General features: G+C 36.9%; 2 protein-coding genes across 3 annotated transcripts; one reads left to right on the top strand and one right to left on the bottom strand.

The window, feature by feature from the left end:
• The first annotated feature begins 52 nt into the window (after nucleotides 1-52).
• Nucleotides 53-23,465, top strand: LOC127426377 (olfactomedin-like protein 3A). 2 transcript variants are annotated; one of them, XM_051673165.1, is made up of 4 exons: nucleotides 53-156; nucleotides 13,162-13,342; nucleotides 16,284-16,569; nucleotides 21,730-23,465. In XM_051673165.1, exons 2-4 carry the CDS (start codon nucleotides 13,241-13,243, stop codon nucleotides 22,512-22,514), a joined length of 1,173 nt encoding a protein of 390 aa, XP_051529125.1. In that variant the 5' UTR covers nucleotides 53-156; nucleotides 13,162-13,240; the 3' UTR covers nucleotides 22,515-23,465. The 2 variants fall into 2 exon arrangements, with proteins under 2 accessions (XP_051529125.1, XP_051529124.1); XM_051673164.1 differs by lacking the exon at nucleotides 53-156 and having other exon boundaries at nucleotides 12,946-13,342.
• Nucleotides 280-2,323, bottom strand: LOC127426379 (probable G-protein coupled receptor 25). The gene has a single exon (XM_051673166.1). The coding sequence runs from the start codon at nucleotides 2,021-2,023 to the stop codon at nucleotides 875-877; it is 1,149 nt and encodes a 382-aa protein (XP_051529126.1). The 5' UTR covers nucleotides 2,024-2,323; the 3' UTR covers nucleotides 280-874.
• Nucleotides 23,466-23,613: the final 148 nt, after the last annotated feature.

A 23,613-nucleotide genomic window follows, 5' to 3' on the forward strand; every position in this document is an offset into this window, starting at 1 on the left:
GTAGAATAAAATGAAAGACTTGTGCAATATCATTGCCATACTCATTTGTTCTGTGATAGTTATAGTGACCATAATTGGTCAGTGCATGCTGCCATGGTTCTGAAGCAATAAGAAGGACACTAAATGATAAAAGGCTGTTTTCTTGACAGAAGAACGGTAGGCAGTTTTACTGAATAATAGCAACAATTTGTATGAAACTGTTTCACAACACTGTAAATTTAGTTCAATGTAAATTAAATATTTAAATGAAATAGTTTAATTTATGCTATTATGACCCAAGAAAAGAAAATCAAAAGAGGCTTGGAATTTTTTATTATTTAGAATACATACACAAGTAAATACAACAAAAGGAAGCCATTCATTTTAATGTTGTCTGCATTATATGTATAAACTTAATAAATAATGCATATTCATAATCGGCACTAAACTGCTATTTATAATGACCATGTCGATTTTTGGTGCTTTCTTTATTATACAATATGATTGTGATTACTTTGCATACATGCAAATATTTCCAAGCAATTTATTTAAAATGATCTTGTTCACTAAATTAATGTTTCAACAAGTCTATTCAAATAGTCTATTATATATATATATATATATAAAAAAAACAAGAAATCAAGTATAGAAATGCATGGAGCTTTGCTCAAAAGTATCTAAAAATACATGCAACATTCTCATTAAATGCACTATGGTTAATTAATGCAATGCTATGATTAATTAATGCATGTTAATATCTCATTTTAACGTTGCCATAACAAATCTGTTTAAAGTTAAATATAATCTTGTATATGTGTTAGTTTCATTTAATAATTTCAATTATAGAGAGAGCAAGCTTTCTTGAAAGTATTCTTGAAAGAATTCATGAAAGAATTCACTCCTTCTGAGTAAGTGAGAAAAGGCGTCCATGGCTAGACGTATTTCCAGGGTAGGTCTCAGAGGTGCCGTTAGAAAAAGAATGAGATGAGATGTAGCTCTGGTGTGTGTCTCCTTGACCCAGGCAGGTAAGACACAGAACATAGGCTTTGCGCCTGAAATGCTGATCCAGGAACAAGTAGATGGCTGGATTTACACAACTGTTGAGAAATGCCAGGCAGCAGGACAGTGTGAGTCCACTATAAATGTGCATTATTGTCTCATCATTCAGCTCTCCTCTGCTTATACGTAAGATTACTTGGATGCTCTTGAACACATTGAAAGGAAGCCAGGAGATTAGAAATATTGAAATGATAGTGAATACAATCTTGAGAGAGTTTCGCCGTCTGGCTCCTGCACGAGAGTTTTCTGCAGCGTGACAATGCCGGCGCAGGTTTACCAAAATTGATCCATAACAGAGGCCAAGAATCAGAATGGGTAGAAGAAATGTTAGAAATATTGTCAGAAGATTCATTCCTTGAACAAAAGAGGATTTGGAATCTTCAGAACACACTGTGACGTCCATCCCACGGTACACCAACGATGGCATTCCAAGGAGAAACGAAACAGTCCACACAATGCCGCAGGTTATTTGTGCACAGTTGCTGCTCCGGAGGAACTGAGAGTCCATCAGGCGCACTACAGCCAGGTAGCGGTCCACGCTCATGCAAGTGAGGAAGAAGATGTTGGAAAAGCGGTTGACTGCAATGATGAAGCTGCTAATCTTGCACAGGGCCTCGCCGAAGGGCCACTCAAGACGACCAGCCGCGACAGCCCAAAGTGGCAATGTGAGGACAAACACAAGATCAGCAATTGCCAGGTTCAGTACAAAGGTGTCCACGAGACGACCGTTTCTCTTATGACGACTGCCTATGACCAAAATGACAAACAGGTTCCCTGAGAAGCCAACAAAGAACATAATGTAGTACAGCACAGGGATGTAGACATGGGACATGGGCAGCGGTTCGTTTTCGAAAGGGCCATAGTAGTAAGATTCATCTGTTGAGTTGAGCTTTAAATCATGATCATGGTTGTAGTTGTCAGTGCCAGAATCACTTGCCGAGCTCATTGTAACATCAAAGAGTGCCATCTCTGTGCTGCTTGCCATCTGTGCACAAGTGATGGGCAAAGTTAAGAAAACCTAGTCTGTCACATGCTTAGAAACCACAAACTGCATAAACAGGGCTCTCTCTCTCTCTTTCTCTTTCCAATTCCAAATTTATCTAAAAGAGAAGAGCTTTCTTAGACTTTAAATAACTGCCATCTTGAGTTTATATTCCCACATTAATATCAAAAACATTTAGAGGGACATGATTTAGTGCTAATTAGGTAATACATACCAGATCTGGGCTATAGTATATTCAAAATTACAAACTTTTCCCCGCAGGATTTTTAAAGGTTTAGTTTACCCAAAAATGTCTTCTGCTGAACACAAACACAGATTTTAAGAAGAATATCTCAGCACTGTACGTCCATACAATATAAGTGAATGGTGACCAAAACTCCTAAAGCTCCAAAAAGGAGATAAAGTCAGCATAAAAGTAATCCATACAACTCCAGTAGTTTAATTAATGTATTCTAAAGCAATCCAGTTGGTTTTGGGTGAGAACAAACCAAAATATAACATATATATGATTTTTTTTTTCCACTGCACATCTTTACAGCAGTCTCCTTGGTGATTATGATTTCAAGCTCGATTACATTCCCTATAGCGCAATCTAATGCTTTGCACATGCCAAGCACTAGGAAGTGTAATCGAGCTTGAAATCATGATCGTACCTAGAGACTGCAATTGCAAGATAAACGTACATTGAAAAGGGAGTTATATTTTGGTCTGTTCTCACCCAAAACCAACTGGATCACTTCAAAAGACATTGATTAAACTACTGGAGTCACCATTCACTTGCATTGTATGGACCTACAGAGCTGAGATATTCTTCTAAAAATCTTCATTTGTGTTCTGCAGAAGAAAAAAAGTAATACATATTTGGGATGGCATGAGGGTGAGTAAATGATGAGAGAATTTTCATTTTTGGGAGAATTATCCTTTTATGAAAGCTATTTTTCAATAACTGATGTGAGCACCTCAATGCAAAAGTATTAAATACAAGGCAAGACAAGGCAAGTTTATTTATATAAGCCTAGTACTTTTTATGTAAATCACATTTTAATATAACTCAAGAAAAAAAAATTACATTTTTGATTATTTAAAAAATTTTTTTACTAAAAAAAGAAATAAATAATACAGAAAGAAAAAGATACAGAGCAGTAAGCAAAGTGCAGCACAGTGCTCAGCCAGTGAATGCACTGCTAAACAGATGTGTTTTCTCCTAAGCACAAGTAAATACAGTCACTTCCTGTGCGTATAACACTTAGAGAAAAAAAAAATCACGCAAGCTGTTAAAAAAAGTACGAATTAATATCTGAACCGACACTGGTTGTTGATTTATTTTACTACTGCATGCAGAAAGCTGAACATTAAGACAGTTAGAAATGCGTAGAGCTTGTCTGAGATGTTTTGCGATCAGCTGTGGTTTCCTGGTGTTGCTTTACTGTAGCACCACACATTTCCAGCACGTGTACAACTTTCGTTGAGCTCGAACAAACTAATAAGATAGTTTAAAATGTTCAATCTAGCACTTGAAATACTTTCATAGGTTTCTGTTGAACAAAAAATGAATAGTAAAAATGACCATATAAGGCAGATAAATGAACAAAAATACAAACACATGGAAGCTTATATTTCACTCAAACTGCCTCTTTACATGCAACTTACTTGTGCATAGTGTCATTTATTTAGGATTTGTTTATAAGGTTGTTTACTAAGGGACTAGCTATTGATGTGGTTCAAGGTGTACTTGTAGTGTTTTTTTGTTTGTTTTTTTTCTCCCCTATTCTGCCCAATTTGGAATGCCCAATGCACTCTAAGTGCTCGTGGTGGTGTAGTGACTTGCTGCAATCCGGGTGGCGGAGGACGAATCTCAGTTGCCTCCGCATCTGAGACTGTCGATCCGCGCATCTTATCATATGGCATCTCACCATGTGCCCCACCGAGAGCGAGAACCATATTATAGTGACCACGAGGAGGTTACCCCATGTGACTCTACCCTCCCTAGCAACGGGCCAATTTGGTTGCTAAGGAGACCTGGCTGGTGTCACTCAGCACGCCCTGGTTTCAAACTCGAGACTCCAGGGGTGGTAGTCAGCGTCTTTACTCGCTGAGCTACCCAGGCCCCCGGTTGTGTTTTTAACACAATGGGTTTAGAGGTGGTTATGTAGTGGTTAGAGACGTTGGCTATAATCTGGAGGGTTGAGAATAGATTTCCTGTGCTGATGATGGTATGCAACTCAGCAGACAGTCCACTTTACTTGCATATATGGGATAATGTGAGTTACTATTAGATGTAATTAATTAAAAGAATTTTAACAAAGTGGCACTCTTGTGTTATTAAGCCTTTCAAGGAAATGTTTATTTTTATTTTTTTATTTTTTTTGAGTAGTAGGCTAGATTCTTATAGCACTCTGATTTTATCATGAATATTAAGCTATATTTGAGTGGAGTATTTTTATCATGACAGGATCTCAAACACCATTGTGCTATGAGAACTGCTTGCTTCTGCATATTTGTAAAATGAGCTCTATATGTCGGCAACATTGTGCTGCCATGCACGTGTTATCATTGATGTTGAAACAATAAAGCATCCAACAGTACTATTAATATTATTATGAATATCATTCTTGAATATCATCAAAAGCAAGAAACTGTGGGTGTTTCATATTAATACTACATTTCTATTTAATTTAGTTTATTTTTAATTTAGTTTCGGACACAAGCTTCAAAAAGTATTGTATGCTATGAAACATACATCAAGCGAGTTCATGTAAATTCATTTACATTTACATTTTAGATGAAAAAGGGCTGAATTTAGAATTTTCAGGGCTGGCTAATATGTTATGACAAATGTAATAATTGAGAGACAAATAATTTGAGGAAGAAATTTAGCGCAGACTTCAGCACATCATCATTCACAGTTAATATTTCAACACTTTTTATTTAGCATTTTCAGCAACTTTAAACAAATGACAATTAAATGTTTATAGATGCTGTTGATTATCATTGTTTCCATGTTTAACCGTTTTTTTTAATTTATTTTTTTATTTTTGTCATTTGAATAATTTTTTAACATTTTGACATTAGATTTGGTCTTTTTTGGATGACCTTTGCATACAGATAAGAAGTAAATGGCAACTTTGTATTTTTTTTTTTTTTTTAGGGTGATTAGATTATCAAATTTGACATTTTTACTTCCAACATCTGGAAATTTCTTGACCTATTTATGATTCACTGTTGCATAATTACTCATTCAGTCTATACAAACACACCTCCTGCATGGATCATTGCAATTTTGCAATAAACTTTAAAAGCTTACAGAGCATACTTCCACAAAGATAAATCTATCAACCACGACGTGTCATTTGACGTTATTTCCAAGATGGTGGCGACTGATGAGCGTAGCGCAGAGCTGGGTTTGTACAAGAAATATACAAGAGGATTTTAAGAAGAATTGTTTGTGTATCACTCAGTCAAAGTTTTCTCTTATTTTGTTAATTAAATAGCAACTAGATAGCCATCTAACTAGCGTCTGGAAGACTGTGCATGCCATTATATTTGATGTGTACATGTGACCGTGATGTGTGATTGACTGGAACGCATTGAGGTCTTTGTGAATTGTGAGAATTTTCAACTTCGGTATTCCCACCTCCGACTTCGTCTGGAACTCAGCATTAGAGTTGGACTGGAACTAAACTCAGTAGAAGGTAGATCTCCTAAAGTTATTCTGTGTGCACAACAGGAAGTGCAGAGATTACCAATCTGACCAAAGATACATTTTTTCTCAGAATAATACGTCTCTTTGTCTGTCTCAGCACTATTAGACTCAGTCGAGTGATTCCCTGAAAATCTCAATGATAGTTCTACCTTTTGGGTTCAGAGGAGAGAATCTGTACACTGGTAGCCATTTGAACACTCAGAAATGCAGCTAAAATGCAAAACACGAGATATAATGAACTACAGGAAACATACAGGCCTATACGTATATTAAAAGGCAAGAGGTTGAAGAGATTAATCGTAGCTTTAACTTGTAACTAGTTTTGCTTCAGGACCCCAGTTTTACATTTTGCATCAAGTGGCAACCCAATACTGTTTATTGCACAGAAGTGAACAGAAATGTCCTTAAATTCAAACACTGACCTTTATTAATATTACCATGAACTACATGGTAGCCAAAAACTGCTAAAAAAAAACAATGCAGTTGGCACAAACCATATTTATCCTCATTGCAAGTGGTGAACATGTATTTAAAGGTGCACTCAGTAATTTTTCCGTATGTTAAGAAATAAATAGCACTTTATTCGTATTAAATGTTTTTATTGATTCATACAGATAACAAAGAAATGCCCCCACTATTCTGTGGGACAGGTACAGGATGGCAACAACAACTGCTCGAGTTACACCAGGAACGCACAATCCCTCCATCAGTGCTCAGACTGTCCGCAATAGGCTGAGAGAGAATAGGCTGGACTGAGGGCTTGTAGGCCTGTTGTAAGGCAGGTCCTTACCAGACATCACCGGCAACAACGTCGCCAATGGGCTCAAACCCACTTTCGCTGGACCAGACAGGTCTGGAAAAAAGTGCTCTTCACTGCCGAGTCACGGTTTTGTCTCACCAGGGGTGATGGTCAGACTTGTGTTTATTGTCGAAGGAATGAGCGTTACACCGAGGCCTGTACTCTGGAGCGGGATCGATTTGGAGGTGGAGGGTCCGTCATGGTCTGGGGCGGTGTGTCACAGCATCATCGGACTGAGCTTGTTGTCATTGCAGGCAATCTCAACGCTGTGCGTTACAGGGAAGACATCCTCCACCCTCATGTGGTACCCTTCCTGCAGGCTCATCCTGACATGACCCTCCAGCATTACAATGCCAACAGCCATACTGTTCGTTCTGTGCATGATTTCCTGCAAGACAGGAATGTCAGTGTTCTGCCATGGCCAGCGAAGAGCCCGGATCTCAATCCCATTGAGCACGTCTGGGACCTGTTTGATCAGAGGGTGAGGGCTAGGGCCATTGCCCCCAGAAATATCTGGGAACTTGCAAGTGCCATGCTGGAAGAGTGGGGTAAAATCTTACAGCATGAACTGGCAAATCTGGTGCAGTCCATGAGGAGGAGATGCAGTAATTAATGCAGCTGGTGGCCACTCCAGATACGGACTGTTACTTTTGATTTTGACCCCCACTTTGTTCAGGGACACATTATTCCATTTCTGTTAGTCACATGTTTGTGAAACTTGATCAGTTAATGGCTGTGTCTCGTTTGGAAGGATGCGTCCTCTGGAGGTCGAATTTGTCGGCTGCATACGTCATCGAGGCTGTCTCGTTTCAGAATAGTGAGTAGGACTCTTCGAATGCAGCCTTCGAATGGGACCTTCTTTCACGGGAATTCGGAGGATGCATGAGGTGTATCCTTCGTGGGCATTCACAACCCACAATTCTTTGCTTCAACGGAAATGTCTAAAAAAAATTACGCCAATTTACCCGTAAATATGATGTTCAAACGCAAGGAATGTTAATTCCTAAGTTGAAGTACCTCAGTAGATGGGTGCAGAGTATATAATATGTATAATTATATTAATATATAATTAAAATAAAGTATTAGAATAAAAGTACAACTGTAAAAACTTTACGTCATTATAACTCTCCTAAAATGTACCTCATACATCCCCTCCTTAAGGGACTTTGTTACCTTCTCATTCAAAGTGCTCGCACTTGTTAAAGACTGGTGTGCTATCATAGCAACCATGTTATGCTCCATTTCCTTTTGTCCTACGAAGGCCATCTCGTTTAAACGAGGCTTGTTTAAAGGAGGACGCTCGGTATACTGCAGCCTTCAAAGGACGCGTCCTACCTAGAATGCAGCCTTCTAAACGAGACACAGCCTATGTCTTAGTTGTTGAATCTTTTTATGTTCATATGAATATTTACACATGTTAAGTTTGCTGAAAATAAAAGCATTTGAAAGTGAGCGGACATTTTTTTTTTTTTTTTTTTTTGAGTTTATGATCAGACAGATACTACTCACTTTATAGGATGCTACATTCGGGTTCCGGAGGTAAAAATACCCTTAATTTTTTCCAGAGGTGAATTTAATTTTAGACAGACCTTATGGTTAGGGTTCAGAAGTTGTTAATCAGTGGTATATACCTTTTTTGAAGCCATCAGTCCATGTTATTTCAATTTCATTGTTTTAAAAAAAAAAAATGAAATACCGGAATTCCTGGCAAACAACTACACTACCCACTACCTCAAACTACTTGAATACTTGTGTATATATCTGAATATCTTGCAATAAACATAAAATTGATTGTTTCTATTCTTATATTACCTTTTTTATTCCATTACGACATTCGCAATGCTTCATGGGATTGTAGATCATGCCCTCTTGAAAGACAGTAAGTACACTGCTTTGGCTGACCTGTAACATACATGACATATGAGTGCGTTCCATTTAGAAGCGATCATCCCTATGCCCTGTTCCTCTCAAAGAATTTACCTTCCACTGTGAGAGATTCGGAGGGCTTAAAGGTGTAATAAAATGGTCATATTGAACGTAATTGTATTGAATTTTACAGCATTATTGTTTTCCCGTTGAAGTGCCCTGTGAAGGCATAATTTATGCCATTTGGAACGCAGTATATAGGTGTGTCCCAAACTGCACACTTCTACACTACTCTATGGCATTTTGTAGTGTAAGTAGTGCGAGTAGTATGTTAAGACTTAAAATGCAACAAAAAGAAGTGTACTATGAGTACGTCAAAACGAAGTGTGGAATGTTGGACACTTTGTGCACTCAGCGCTTGCGGCTTGCCATTCATAGCAGAAAGGATTACCTGGCTACGATGCTGGTCTGACAAAACAATTGTAAATAATGGAGAATGTGGCAACTAGCGAAACTTTAGTGAAGATAGCACCTTACAAATGTGAGTTGAATGCTTTACCATCACTTACACAATACACTATACACTCAGCCATGTAGTGTATGAATTTTCTAAGTGTAGTATTGTCCCAAATGGAACACTTAACGTTTTTTGTTTACTTAACTAAAGCATTCACCATTTAACAGCTGACGGAAGTGACATGATGTGTTGCAGCTAGCTTTAGCGTTAGCATTAGCTCAACTCAGTTCAACACTTGTATCTCAAATAATGAACATCTTTACATAGTGTGATTGGAACAATCCTGATGTAACAACCAGTCACACACAACAAATGAAGGAAAAAACACATAAAATCCTATCTCATTGTTCAGACACATTAACAAAAATCTGATTTTAAACAGATTTTAAAACACCTATAAATGTGCTATGGATCAGGCTTGTAAAAATAATTTTTTATGTGTTTTTGTCCTGTTCAGACTACAAAAACCTAAACGGATCTGAGTCAAATAGTCCCAAAATCTTTTTTTTTTTTTTCTGCCTGTGTGAACATAGCCATAGAGAGCAGTGTCAGTATCAAAGTAAAACTGACCTCTTGGTGGTGAGATGGTGGCATTATATTGTAAAAAATATTTTGTATAATAAAATAAACTTTTTAGTTAGTACAGATTCACAGATGGTTTATGGATGGATTTAGTAAGAAGGCCACCAGCTAACTTCTCTAAACAGCATCACAAGTAAACAAAGTTTCTAGCTTCTAACATGGTTGCCACAAGTGGTGAAGATGAAGAGATAAGGTGTTTTTTTTTTTTTTTTTTTTTTTTTTTTTTTTTTTTAAGTTAGCAAGTTCAGAATCTGCTGCACAGATCTTGTGTTGAAACATAAATTCAACATGGCTGACAGAAGAGATGATGCACCAGGTACCTCTGGAATATTTATTTCTGTTTTCTATTGCAGTGAACAGATGTGTAACTCTCAAAATAAGCTCTCTTACTAAACAGGTTTTATATATATGCCTAAATCAAAGATGTTTTGTTTACGTATGCACGAAAAAATGTCACATTAACAACTGTTTAAATATATATCTTATTCCCAGGTCTTCCCAAATCTTTGTAGAATCTGATGACACACTTGATTCTTTATCTGGTTATCCAATTTGTATCTGGTTTCATACTTAACAAGCTGTCTCATGGATTAAATGACTAATGTGTTACTTTAGAAAGAGACCACAGAGTTAGCTGTTACCTGTTCTGGCACTGACAGATACACCCTCACCTCAAGAGTTTAATAAAGTTGCCCTCCACTGTAAAACCAAAAGGGTAATGACATCTAACAATAAAGCTTTGAAAGTACTGCACTCCTTTCAGGCAGTTCCCACGGTCACGGAATACCTGGAAGTATCAGGTTATTTTACATTTGGGATTTCCAAGCCTGGAAAAATCCATGACATTTCTACAGTGATTATCCATTTTTCTAGTTATGCTCAAGCTCTTAAATATTTTATCTGCTAGAAATGGCTCTTTCTGAGTGCAATCTTTATAACATAATAATTTAAAAAAATCTTATCTAGAAATTACAAACTGTGTAGACTGGTCAAGTCAAATGTGAATCCTGAATGAAGACATCGCATCCCATTTTTCACAATTCCCATGTACACTGTGCAGTCACCACCGATGTGTCTGCCTTTACAGTACACAAGCTAAAACAGATTAATGCAGTTTATATCAGAAAAATTATACTAAGTGATGCTATCTACAGGGATTTGTTTTCTATGTTTGTCAGTACTTGGAAGAGCAAGTGGTTGATGGAACACTGTAAGTCATGGTCAACATCAAATGCAAAGTAGTCTTTCTATATAGATCCCTTAAAGGCACAATAGCTTAAATCTATACATACAGCCAATCCAAGCTCAACAAACCACTATTGATCAGAGGTAATATAATATAAATATGTAGCTTCGCTTAATAGGATAAATACCTATAACTTTGTTAAAAGGTATATAAAACAGTGCATTGTGTGGATGAAATAATTGTGCCAAGGTCTGACTATTTGTGTTTGTTTAGTTTAGAAAATTCTAAATCTTGTGATATAGACACACTGAAAAACTCAAAAAGCTTTTTCAGCCATTCTTTTATCTGTTCCAACAGCTTATCAGAAAAGGTGCTTTCCTGTGAGAGACTAGATGTTTCTACGTGCAGATTCACTGCACCAGTGAGCTCCATTTATTGGTTTATGGCCAATGCATCATTCTCTGGGAAATTATATTTAACTTCTGTATTTCTAATTTTCTCAAAATTCCTTTGTTAATTCTTCCTTTTACATTTGTAAAAAATAAAACTGCAATTTTGTGTACAGTTTTGTTATATATTGTATCGTATACACTTATAAGATATACTGTATATTTTATATACCGTATAGATAACACATTACAATAAGGTTCCATTTGTTAACATTAGTTAACAACATTAGTTAACATGAACTAAACTTTTACAGCTTTTACTAATCTTGGTTAATGTTAGTTTCAACATAAACTATTACATTTTTTTAATTTATTTTTATTTTTTTAATTAGAGGTTGTATTAGTTAACGTTAGTTGATGAACTATAAACTAATATGTACTAACAATGAACAATAGGTTTTTTTTTATTAACTAACATTAAGAAAGATTAATAAATGCTGTATAAATATATTGTTCATTGATTGTTTGTTATATGTAATACAGTATATTAACTATTGTTAACAAATGGAACCTTGTTAAGTGTTACCTATATACAGTATATATATGATGATGGATAGATTTTGGAAAAACCGTTTCTACTCTCAAAAATAATGTGCACTACGAATATTTCTAAATGGCTCATTCAAAATCGGACAGTTCTTGAATTCATCAATGTTGAATCTCTTTAGCTTTCTTTCATTCAAAATCCTCCATCAGTTTTAGAAGTTGATTGGTTTGACTAATTATGTCAACTACAGCCAATACCTTATTAAGTCTTTTTTTTTTTTTTTAATGAGAAAGTACTTATGAATACTGCCCTACAAAGGGGAAACATAGTAACTATGCTAACACTGAAGAGAGGAAATTTGCTTTACATTATTTAGATTGTCCTACAAAATGTTGATTTACAGCAAAGATAGTCTAAAAGTAATTCATTGCACAATTTTGACTGAATGTGTAGTTACTGTTTTGCATGTTGCATGCAGAATAGTTCTATAGAAAGTTTAAGGGCACTGTAACAGCACATAGGTGTTTGACTTACTTAGGGCTGAAAGGAATACAGTCATTTTTCTTCCTGTCCTAAAAACAGGAAGAGACAAGTAAACTCCTACTGTATGTGCACTTTAAAACCTAATGCTGAATGCTTTTGCAGCGGTATTATGCTGTAGTGCCTCCTAGTGGATATAATCATCCAATTTTTTTACACCGTAGCACTGAAAGGATTTAATGATTCTAATATGTTTATCAGAGTGAGGTAAAAGACATTTGGAGGTAGTGAGCATTTTCACCACATGTAAAGATTTTTTTTTTCTTCTTTTTTTTTTTTTTTTTAACCAAATCCACAAGGTTAGCATTTCCCACAATTTCACAACATAGAGTTACATACCGTAGTATTGCACCATAACAGAGCCACAATCAAACCGTTATGTAAGATTTCCACACAAACTACACATTGACTGAACATTGTGAATGGCAATATGAATTTAATTTGCCCCACAGTGAAATGGTGCCGGCAGCCGAAGCACTGCATGGTTTTTGACTAGACTGAAAAATGACTCAGTGTTGGGAAACTGCCTAATGTTATGCAACAGAATGAATGTGAGCCGTGCTGTTCTCCAAAGAAAATAAAGATGGAAAGGGCAAGGACATCAGTAAATTCAGTCTTTACTGTCTAAGTAGGCTATTGAGTCATTTCCATGCCTTTCAAACCAGATTTATTCTGCAGTTGACCTACTGCTCATTTAACTCCAGTGAATATTTGGAAACATTATTACCACTAATTATTGTATAGAATAGAATAGAACTAAAATATAATTTTTGTTTGTTTTTGTAAAAATTCCTGTGGAATGAATGTTTGAAGTCATTTAGACAGACCGAAAATCAATAATGGATACTGTCTTGTGTTTAACTATTGGTCACTGAGTTTTTCCAGAAAAGGAGACGTAGGCAATCCATCTCTCTGGTGAAGAGAAAGCAAAGAGCTGCTCCAGATGTGTTAGGCTCCTCCTCTAACTCCACTCTGTCTCAAAACATTCCAGTTCTGTACAAGGGCTTTTCCACACCGCCTGTCACACATTCGCATTCACTGTTTCCAAGCAATCTCCTCTGGTCTTTAAGATGAGAGCCATCCAGTTCCTCGTCCTTGTTCTCTCTGGCCTGGTTGGTGCACAGCAGCAGGCACTTATGGACTACTTGGAGAGAAGACTCCTTGCCATTGAGGTAAGAATAACCATGGTCTCCCAGTCAGACCCTGGCCTCCAGATACAGGCTTGAAAGAATCTGCAGATATTTGAGAAGATTAGAGCTAAAAAAAAAGAAAGAAAAAAGTTAGAATTTTTGATGTAAAGGCTTATATGTTTAAGTATGTAGTGCAATCACATGTTAGTTGCTATATATGGTGAATTCTGTCATCACTTACTTTCTTCTGTGGAACAAAAAAGGAGATGTTAGGTGTTACAAGATTTCTCTTCGTAGTAATATGGATTTTGAACGTATGAGGGTGTTAATAATGACAGAATTTTCATTTTTGGGTGAACTAACCTTTTAATACACAGTAGTCAAAAGTGTAATTTGATATGTAGTAACCTCTATAGGATGTTCCCTATGGGTCTGCAAGTACACAGCAAAGCTAGTAGTACGTGTTCATGACAAAATACTGACAAAACACAGATAAACTAGAAAAAGATGGACAAACACACTGCCTATCTTCTGTTCTTCATTGCCCTTTCACTCCACGCCCACTGCCAGGATGCATTCTCGCAGGGTTTGAGTCAGTCTCCCCTCTGTGTCTTGGATCTGGCCACATGAAGGACATTTTCTGTTTCTCTTTTCTGTGCTGACTCTGCACTTACAGTATTTTACAGGCGATCCATTTCATGGTATTATGCTAAAACACACTTCTCATCTTCTTCTTTCCTTCCACTGAGTCACAAATTAAAAAAGAAAATGAACACTTGCTGCCAAAGGTTTATCCATCTGCAATGTAAATGTTTTAATGCCAAAGTGATGATGAATTCTTGCAGCTGTCAAGGGAGGGGTTATCTTTGAATAATTTACACTCATGAGGCTGCCTGACTCAGTATTTAGAGTGCACAAGTTCATGGTTTAATATGTATGACTGTCTGTCTATAACATGCATGAAAGAAAAAACAAGCTGAAATCAATGTCTGCATGATCTAACAGAGCCAGTAGTTAATGGAATAATAAAGTTAATTAAATTCTGTCATTATTTACTCACCATCATGCTGTTCCAAACCCGTATGACTTTCTTTCTTTTGTGGAACACAAAAGCAAATGTGATGAATGTCCTGTTAGCTAAATTCAATTCAATGGCAGTACATAGAGACTCTATTTAACACTTAATAAAGCACCCAAAAGTGTAATAAAGTAGTCCATATGACTTGTGTGTCATCTTCCAAGTCTTCTGAAGGCATACAATCACTTTATATGATGGACAACCCATCATTTGAGATGTTATTCACTCAAATCAAAACCTTTATAAAATACAGGTATGTGAACAAAAAGAAAGAAAATCAAATGGCTTTGGAACAGCATGAGGGAGGGTAAATAATGACAGCATTTTCATTTTTGGATGAATTATTCCTTTAAATGAACCAATACTACACTTATTCTATGAATAGAATTCACATGAGATCAGTTATAGACAGGGTTGGGAGTGTTACTTTTGAAATGTATTCCACTACAGATTACAGAATATATGCTGTAAAATGTAATTTGTAACATATTCCGTTAGATTACTCAAGGTCAGTAACGTAATCTAAATACTTTGGATTACTTCTTCAGCACTGGTAGATTTTTTCACTTGTTTTGACTATAAAAACTCTCTGCCAGTACAGTAAGACAAAATACACATGTTAAAAATACATTCTCTGGAAAACCTAAATATCTTATGCAGTTGTTTCTAAAACAAGATACATCTAAATGATCTTGTTTCAAGGATTATTTTGATATATTTACAGGAAAACAATACAAAAATTGTTATCAAAAATATGATTTTTGCCCTAATATCAAAGGTCTTACTAGAAAAAAAGAAATTATGATCTAACGTGAATTTTCTTGATAAAAAAATATGATCGTGCCTGATAACATGTGCATGTAAAATGGCTAGAAATAGCATTTTAACTTAGCGTAAAGCTGACAATTTACACAAGGTTTATTTCTATTTCTTCTGCTCCAAGCTTACTTCAAACTTCTCTGTCTGCTCGTATGAATGTAACACATCATAATAAAGTGTTTCACCGCTGTTCAAATGCACTTTGGATCGCATCATTTCTATGTATAAATGTTTTCCATCTGAAAGGACTAAATATTAAATGAAACAAATGACAATAAAATGCAAAGTAAGCTCTTTAGTAATCAAAATACTTTTTGAATGTAACTGTATTCTAATTACCAATTATTTAAGTTGTAACTACAATGGAATACAGTTACTTATATTTTGTATTTTAAATACGTAATCCCGTTACATGTTTTCCGTTACTCCCCAACACTGGTCGTAATATGCACCTGTAACACACTTTTATTGTATTTTATGAAAAGAATCCACATAAGATCATGAAAAAAGTCTTTAATACTAGTTTTTTTTTAAAGACATCGATAATAATGTAAAGATAGGTGTATAAAAGGGTGGCAGATCAGCACTCCAGTGTGTTCATGTTGACTGACCTCGACAGAGTGAAGAAATCAACCGGAAAAAGATGTTAGTCACAAAGTACTGTAAGTGGAGCAAGCTGTTTCGAACAAACTCAAACACACCTTATTTTTGGCTAGATTTTGTTCGAAATGACTTAGCACCCATTCTTTCTTCGATCAAGCAAGTGTTGTGAGGCCACTGAACCTGATCTAAACCAGTTTGCTGTCTGGTTTTGTCAACCCAAAAATGACTCTTGACACTCTGAGTTTGTTCAGCTAGCTCTGTAAGACCTCCGAGGCATTTCCAAGATCACTGCCTATTGAGAGACTTTGTTGGCATTAAGCATACTACACAGCAAGCTAGTTGTTATCAAGGGTCAGTGTACCATAAAGTACATGAGGTCCATCAGTCCGTCTTATCAAACTGAGCATAATGCCTTGAGCTACCTAATCATATCTTTTTACCGTGACTCTTGAGATTTGTTTTTGTTTATTTCTCCACTGGCAGGACCGCATCTCCTTGTGGCATGAGCAGACCAGCCGCTACGCCTCCGAGCTGCGCGAGTTCAAGCAGCAGATGGTGGCACAGCTAGAGGGCCTGGACAAGAGCAAAGAGGCGCTGCGGAGCGAGCTGGACACAGTGGGCACGCGCGTAGATCGTGTGGAGAGAGAGATGGACTACCTTGAAACACAGAATGGTGCGCAGCCTTGCGTGGACGTGGATGACAAGCTGGTGGAGCAGCAGGTGACGGTTGTCAAGGAGAGGAACAAAGCCAAGTATGCCAAGCTCACAGGTAAAGAGCTTAAGCAAAATTCCACATGGTTGGATACTAATGTTTGTCTTTAATGCAGCATTATGGCATGAGCCATTGCTACACTTCATAGATTTAGGTTTAATAAGCTCTTAAAGGGATAGTTCACCCCAAAATTTAAATTCTGTCATTTATTCAACCTCATGTTTTTCTAAACCCATATGACTGTCTTTCTTCTGTGGAACACAAAAGGAGTTAGGCAGAATTACAGGCTTAGTCACCATTCACTTTCATTGTATGGGGAAAAAAAGATGCAATACAAGTAAATGGTTACTTACATTAAAGGTGCGCACAGTAATTTTTTCCTCATTATAAAAGTTTAACTCCTAAAGAAATTGCAATTTTACAGTATATGTGGGAAATCATGACCCCTCACATTAAAATGAAGACTCCAGTCATATCAATAACCTAATAAAAGCTGTTTTATTCTACATGGAGAGGGTCCACACATGGGGGCTGCCATGTTAGAATCACATGACCAGTGGAATACTACTTGCTTAATCTCAGTAACCATCCTGTTATTTGACACTTTCACTAATTGATTGATTCATGGCTGGCTGTGAATACTTTATTTCTACAATGGCATCTGAAACTGAAAACTATTAATTTAAAATGATGCTGCATCCAAGCCGCTAGGTGTCAGTGTAAGTCCAAGATGACACAAAGACAAATGTTACTGAGGGCACCTTTAACATCTTCTTTTGTGTTCCACAGAAGAAGAAAAAGTCATATAGGTTTGGAACAACATGAGTTGTTTGGGTGAGCAATGATGACATAATTTTCCAGTTTTACATTAGTAAAGCCTGATAATAATGTAATAATTGTAAGACTACTTAAAATAAAATACATAAAACATAAACTAACTACTGATTCCAGCAATTCCTTGCCATGATAGCTCATTCCTCTCCGCATTTTTGTAGCCACTGTGGCATTAATTAAATAATTCCTTGTGCTCATATACAAAAGACAGCAGCAGCTCCACATCCATCTTCCATGCCGGTTCCTAATTGTTCTTCTTAAGGTGTTTAATATGGGCTTATAAGTAACTTGTGTTGCACTGGCACCACCAACATGCTGGATTTTGTGGCTGCAGCGGCTTGGGACATGTGATTCAAAGCACTTATCTCACTGGTAGACCTTTTTTGTTTCGCAGTCCAAAGAGGAAAAAATCAGACTGCTCCCCATAAAAAACGTTGGATTGCCGGCTGACGATTTGTCAGACCTGGGGTGAATAGCACCATTGGAATCCATTGTTCCAATTCAAATGCTCAATCTCATGAACATTCTCACCCAAAATTCAGAGGCCTTAAAGGTGCCCTCAGTAACGGTTTTGTTTGTGTCATCTTGGACTTACAGTGATACCTAGCGGCCTGGATGCAGCATCATTCAAAATCACTAGTTTTCAGATACAGATGCTATTGTAGAAATGTACTATTTACAGTCACCCATGATTAATTTAATCCAAGAGTGAAAGTGTCCAATAACAGGGTGGTTACTGAGATTAAGCAAGTGATTCTAACATGGCAACCCCCATGAGGGGACCCTGTCCATGTAGAATTAAACAGCTTTTATAAACTTACTAGTATGATTGGAGTCTTCATTTCCATGTATGTGCTCATGGTTTTATTAGAGCTGTCAGAATTAACATATTAACGTATGCGATTAATTAAAAATATTTAACGCATTATTTTTTTTAAACAATTAATGGATTTACAAATTTGACATTAGATTCTGACATTTTATTCAGCTTCGTGTGAGTTCAAAACACTGGTTGGAATAGGGCGGAACATTTGCAATATGTCCTGGGACATTATACTGACTCACACCACAATCACAAACAACAGTAATTCCATGTCAATGATCAAGTGATCAAGAAAGGACCTCTTAACTATATTTTTTTGTATTAAAAACCCCCCAGATGGGACCTGTGAAAAGCTGCATTCACATGACTCGCTGAAATGAAGCATCAGTGTTTCCTCGGTTCCGTGTTGCGGATGAAATATCATTACGTGCGCAGTTCCAGCACTAAAAGCAAAACAAGACGTCCACTGCAGTGCTTTTCATGTGAAGTTCAAAATGGCACGAATTATTTGAATACGAGTTCATGATTGCTGTAGCAAAGTGGTTAGCTCTAATATTGTGGAGGATGAGAGTTTAAGAGATTTAATGCCCATTACAATGAATACCCAGCCTATGGGGACGAGTTCTTTCAATAAGTCAATCTCCCACTTAGACTTTGGGAAATGTCAGAGACTATTTATGAGAGACGGGCCACTTCTATTAAAATGAATGGGAAAAATTGGAATCAACGGTCAATGGATGTAGTAAGGAAGTCCTGTCTTACAGGTAAAAGAGCCAATCACCTTTCAGATACAAACATCGCCTTCAAATCAACTCGAGAACGTGCATGCGCATTAGCTATACAAGCTGGGAAAATTGCGGTTTTTAGCGTAATCTGAGGTAAAGAAGTATATTTTATGATACCAGTGTTGTCAGATTTGACTGCTTATTTGAAATATGTTCTTTGATCGTAATCTTGACCAACCAACTGTTTTGGAGATTTCAGTGTACCCCAATTCAAGTAGATAGGAGCTGCACTTGTATGCCGCTTGTTTACATAGATGCCAGAGAGCATTCCAAAGATGGCCACCTTTTAACATTTAATGTATCTTGAATTGGTGCTATTTTAGTGCATTTCTATCTTTATACTGTGGAATACTTTGTTTGGAAACTGTTAAAAAAACCTTATTGTTACACATTGTTTTCTTTTCTAAGATGAAACTAAATGCATATTGACAGGAAAAAAGTATATTTAGAGTCAAATTTAAGCACTTTCTAATTCTGTGATTATTCGCGATTAACTATGACAAATCATGCGATTAATCGCGATTAAATATTTTAATTGACTGACAGATTGATTTTATATATATGTTTCAAAATTGCAATTAATTTCTTGAGGAATAAAACTTTTTTAATGAAGAAAAAATGACAAGAGTACACCTTTAAAAAGTGTAGAAGAATTTGCCAGACTTTGTGCTGCTCCTGGTTGTGTGTAGCACCTGCAGCTCTGCATTTCCTTCTGAAGGCCCCCTGCATTAGAACAACGGCCTGTCACAATGTAATAAAGGCTTTGCAAAAGAAGCTGTAATTTAAGAAAGGGGACAGTTAAAACTATATTGGAATCGACAGCAAACCTGCAGCTTGCAGCACAATGTTGTTGCTCATGTCACATGCAAAGAGAATGTTTACATAGAAGTCTTAAAGGCACAGCAGCAAAACTGTAAGACCCCGTTTCCACCTGGTATTACGATGTGTCTCGGGTGATCCGATCACATGTGGTCAGGTTAGACACATCGCTGTTTACAGCTGGTCACTTAAATGCATCTCCTGTGACCACTTGGGTTCAGATTTGGAGAGGATGGTCACTGTTTCATGATGACATACATCAATAACTCTGTCAGTGTGTTACTGCATGATATTTAATCCCAACAAAGTCAGAAAAGACTAAGAACGCGTGAATAAAACAGTGTGCTCTTTCTCCCAGATGCGGTTGAAAATTAATCTAAGCACAAACACAACATGTCAAGCAGAATGATCTGTTATTTTAGTGGATTACATGTATTAAAGGAGCTTCAGGTGTTCGTGCTTCTCTTCTGTGTTGATACCAGACACACTAAAGAAGATCCGTGAAGCTCTTGGGATTGTGTATGTATCAACTTTTTGTGTTCCGATGTTCCGATCGGATGGTTATTTCCTTATAATGCCGCTCATAATCAGCAAACTTCTGTTTTATCGCAGCTGTTAATTGACAGGTGAGGAGTGGTGCTTCATTGCTGCCAGAACGCATACAGGATGAATTTGCACCTCAAATGTGATGCTGTCACATGTGTTTTTGACCACATTTGTATGTGGTTTTTGTGATCCGATCACAAAATGTTTTTAGGGCTGACCATATGTGATCGGATCACCCGAAGCACATCTTAATACCACATGGAAACAGGGTCTAAGTGTCAGGAGTGTATGGAAAATAACAGGTATAAAACAGACAGAAAAAACTGGTAAGAAGCATAAGCAATATTTAAAAGGCAAGAAAGGCATGGAAGCAAATTCAACCACCCTGAGCTAGTAGAACCTGACAGAGTATTCTACATAATGCATTAAATAGAGGTCTAATCTTTCTTAAGTTCTCATTTAGAAAACCACTTAGATGTACTAATCATCTCTAGAGAGACAGTAATTATACTGCTGGAGGACAAATCCGGATGCTTTCCACATAGTGCCTCTACACTTCAGCAGCTCTATATTGCCTTTTCATAGTACATAGCAACATGTCTGATTAACTCAGACTGTCATTAGTTTGCTGTGTATTCCCATTAGGGTTTAGTGTTAAATCAGGCTTTAGCAGGCACATAGTAAGTAATAATATGATGAAGTGCTGTATAAACTTAGTACCTGAACAGAAAAGGGCAGACATTAATAAGTACAGCAAGCAAGAGACAGATTGCCAAGGCAGTGACATTAAATATTCGATGATTAATATAATGAAGTGTTGTGAAAAATAATTGAAGGGAAAAGCTATGTGCCCTATTTAAAGGTGATGTGTGGAATTTTTTGATGTTAAATATTTTCTCCTATCTCAGTTTAAAGTTGCACTCAGTAACTTTTGTCTTTGTGTCATTGTGGACTTACACTGACACCTAGCGGCTTGGATGCAGCATCATTTAAAATCAATAGTTTTCAGTTTCAGATGCCATTGTAGAAATATAGTATTCACAGTCAGCCATGATTACTTTAATCAATTAGTGAAAGTGTCAAATAACAGGACAGTTACTGAGATTAAGCGAGTAGTATTCGGCTGGTCATGTGATTCTAGCATGGCAGCCCCCATGTGCGGACCCTCTCCATGTAGAATAAAAAAGCTTTTATATGGTTACTGATATGACTGGAGTTTTCATTTTAATGTGAGTGGTCATGATTTCCTACATATATTGCAAAATTACAATTCATGTCTTTAGGAGTTAAACTTTTTTAATGAGGAAAAAATTACTGAGTGCACCTTTAATATGCAGAGACATTCAAAATATTACTTTGTTTGTTCGAGCATCCCAACCATCTAGATACTAACTTTTATGTTGTGTTTAGACTGTAGTGACATGATCTCCAGCATCAAAGCCATGAAAATCCTCAAACGAGTGGGCGGCACTAAAGGAATGTGGACCAAAGACATGGGAAGTGCCACTGGGAAGGTCTACATCTTAAATGGGACAGATGATAATACCATCTATGAATTTGGTACAGTCCGTGAATTCACCTCCTCCCAAGGTACATCTGGTGCCACTACCATCCAGCTCCCCTCCTCCTGGCGTGGTATGGGCCACGCTGTCTACAAAAACCATCTGTATTATGTGAAGGAGGGTGAGGAAATGAGACTAATGAAGTTTGATCTTCAGAAGAGCATAGTTGTGGACAGTGCTGTGTTTCCAGCTAAAAACCAGCTCCCTGTTTATAGCCTGAATCCAGAGACCTTCATTGATCTAGCAGCAGATGAAGAAGGTCTTTGGGCCATCTATGCCACTCAGGAGAATGAAAGGCACATCTCTCTTGCAAAGATAGACCCCAAAACGCTTGATATCGAACAGATGTGGGACACCCCTTGTGTGAGGGAGAATGCAGAGGCGGCGTTTGTGATCTGTGGTACCGTCTATGTGGTCTACAACTCTAAACTACCCAGCCGCTCCCGAATTCAGTGCGTTTTTGATGTCAGCGACATGGTCACAAACGATGATGCTCCACATGTGTACTTTCCTAAGAGATACGGCACTCATTCCAGCCTGAAATATAACCCAGTGGAGCAGCTGCTTTATGCTTGGGATGATGGCTATCAAATCCTCTACAAACTCCAAATGAAAAAGAAGCTGGAAGTGTAGAATGTGTACTGTGTTATTAGCTTGCTTTATCTTATACAACCTGGTCTAAAGGAATAGTTCACCCAAAAATGGAAATTCTCCCACAAGCCATCCCAGATATGTGTGACTTTCTTTCTTCTGCTGAACACAAACGAAGATATTTTGAAGAATATCTCAGCTCTGTAGGTCAATAAAATGCAAGTCAACAGGGTACAAAACGTTGAAGCTCAAAAAAGCAAATAAAGGCAGCATAAAAGTAATCCGTACGACTCCAGTGGTTAAATCCATGTCTTCAGAAGCAATATGATAGGTGTGGATGAGAAACAGATCAATATTTAAGTCCTTTTTTACTATAAATTCTCCTCTCTGCCCGGTAACCTATGTTGCGATATGCATAAAAAATGTGAATCGCCAAAAACAAAAGAAAAACCCTTAGGAGAGAAGAGCGTGTGAGAGGGCTGTTTGAAAGTAGAGATTAATAGTAAAATAAGGAAATAAAATTGTATCTGCTTCTTACCCACACCTATCATATTGCTTCAGAAGACATGGATTTAACCAGTGGAATCTAATGTATTACTTTTATTCTGACTTTATCTCATATTTGTAGCTTTTGGAGTTCTGATCACCATTCACTTGCATTGTATGGACCTACAGATCTGAGATATTCTTAGAAAAAAATCTTAGGTAATGTTCAGCAGAAGAACGAAAGTCGTACACATCTGAGATTGCATGAGGGTGAGTAAATGATGAGAGAATTTTCATTTTTGGGTGAACTTTTACTTTTAACAGACTCTGACTCACAAGTCAATATGTTTTGAGCTTTGTAGTTACAGAGAGTAAAAGGAAAGCACAACATAAGATTGATTGGACACACGTTTGGTTGGTCATAATCTAAAAAATCAATGTACAGGACTTCAAAAAGACAAACTTAGTTTGCCTGGTGCAGGACTATTAAAATGCTTTTATATCTTATGCTGACATGAAATGTGTGGTTAATAAATGATTTTTTTTCAACATTAATTTAAAGTTCAATTCTTATCTCTCATTTGTGAACAATACCGCATTGATATGTGGTTATTATTGTGTTTTAAGTGCTTTGTTTTCTGTTCAATGAAATTAA

The sequence above is a fragment of the Myxocyprinus asiaticus genome, chromosome 35 (genome assembly GCF_019703515.2).
Source record: "Myxocyprinus asiaticus isolate MX2 ecotype Aquarium Trade chromosome 35, UBuf_Myxa_2, whole genome shotgun sequence".
NCBI lineage: Eukaryota > Metazoa > Chordata > Actinopteri > Cypriniformes > Catostomidae > Myxocyprinus > Myxocyprinus asiaticus.

Bases quoted from the DNA above. Each gene is read 5' to 3' on its own strand.
- LOC127426379 (XM_051673166.1), bottom strand. From the start codon at position 2,023: ATGGCAAGCAGCACAGAGATGGCACTCTTTGATGTTACAATGAGCTCG.
- LOC127426377 (XM_051673165.1), top strand. From the start codon at position 13,241: ATGAGAGCCATCCAGTTCCTCGTCCTTGTTCTCTCTGGCCTGGTTGGT. The intron at 13,343-16,283 runs GTAAGAATAACC...CTCCACTGGCAG, and splicing joins GAAGACTCCTTGCCATTGAG to GACCGCATCTCCTTGTGGCA. The intron at 16,570-21,729 runs GTAAAGAGCTTA...TGTTGTGTTTAG, and splicing joins CAAGTATGCCAAGCTCACAG to ACTGTAGTGACATGATCTCC.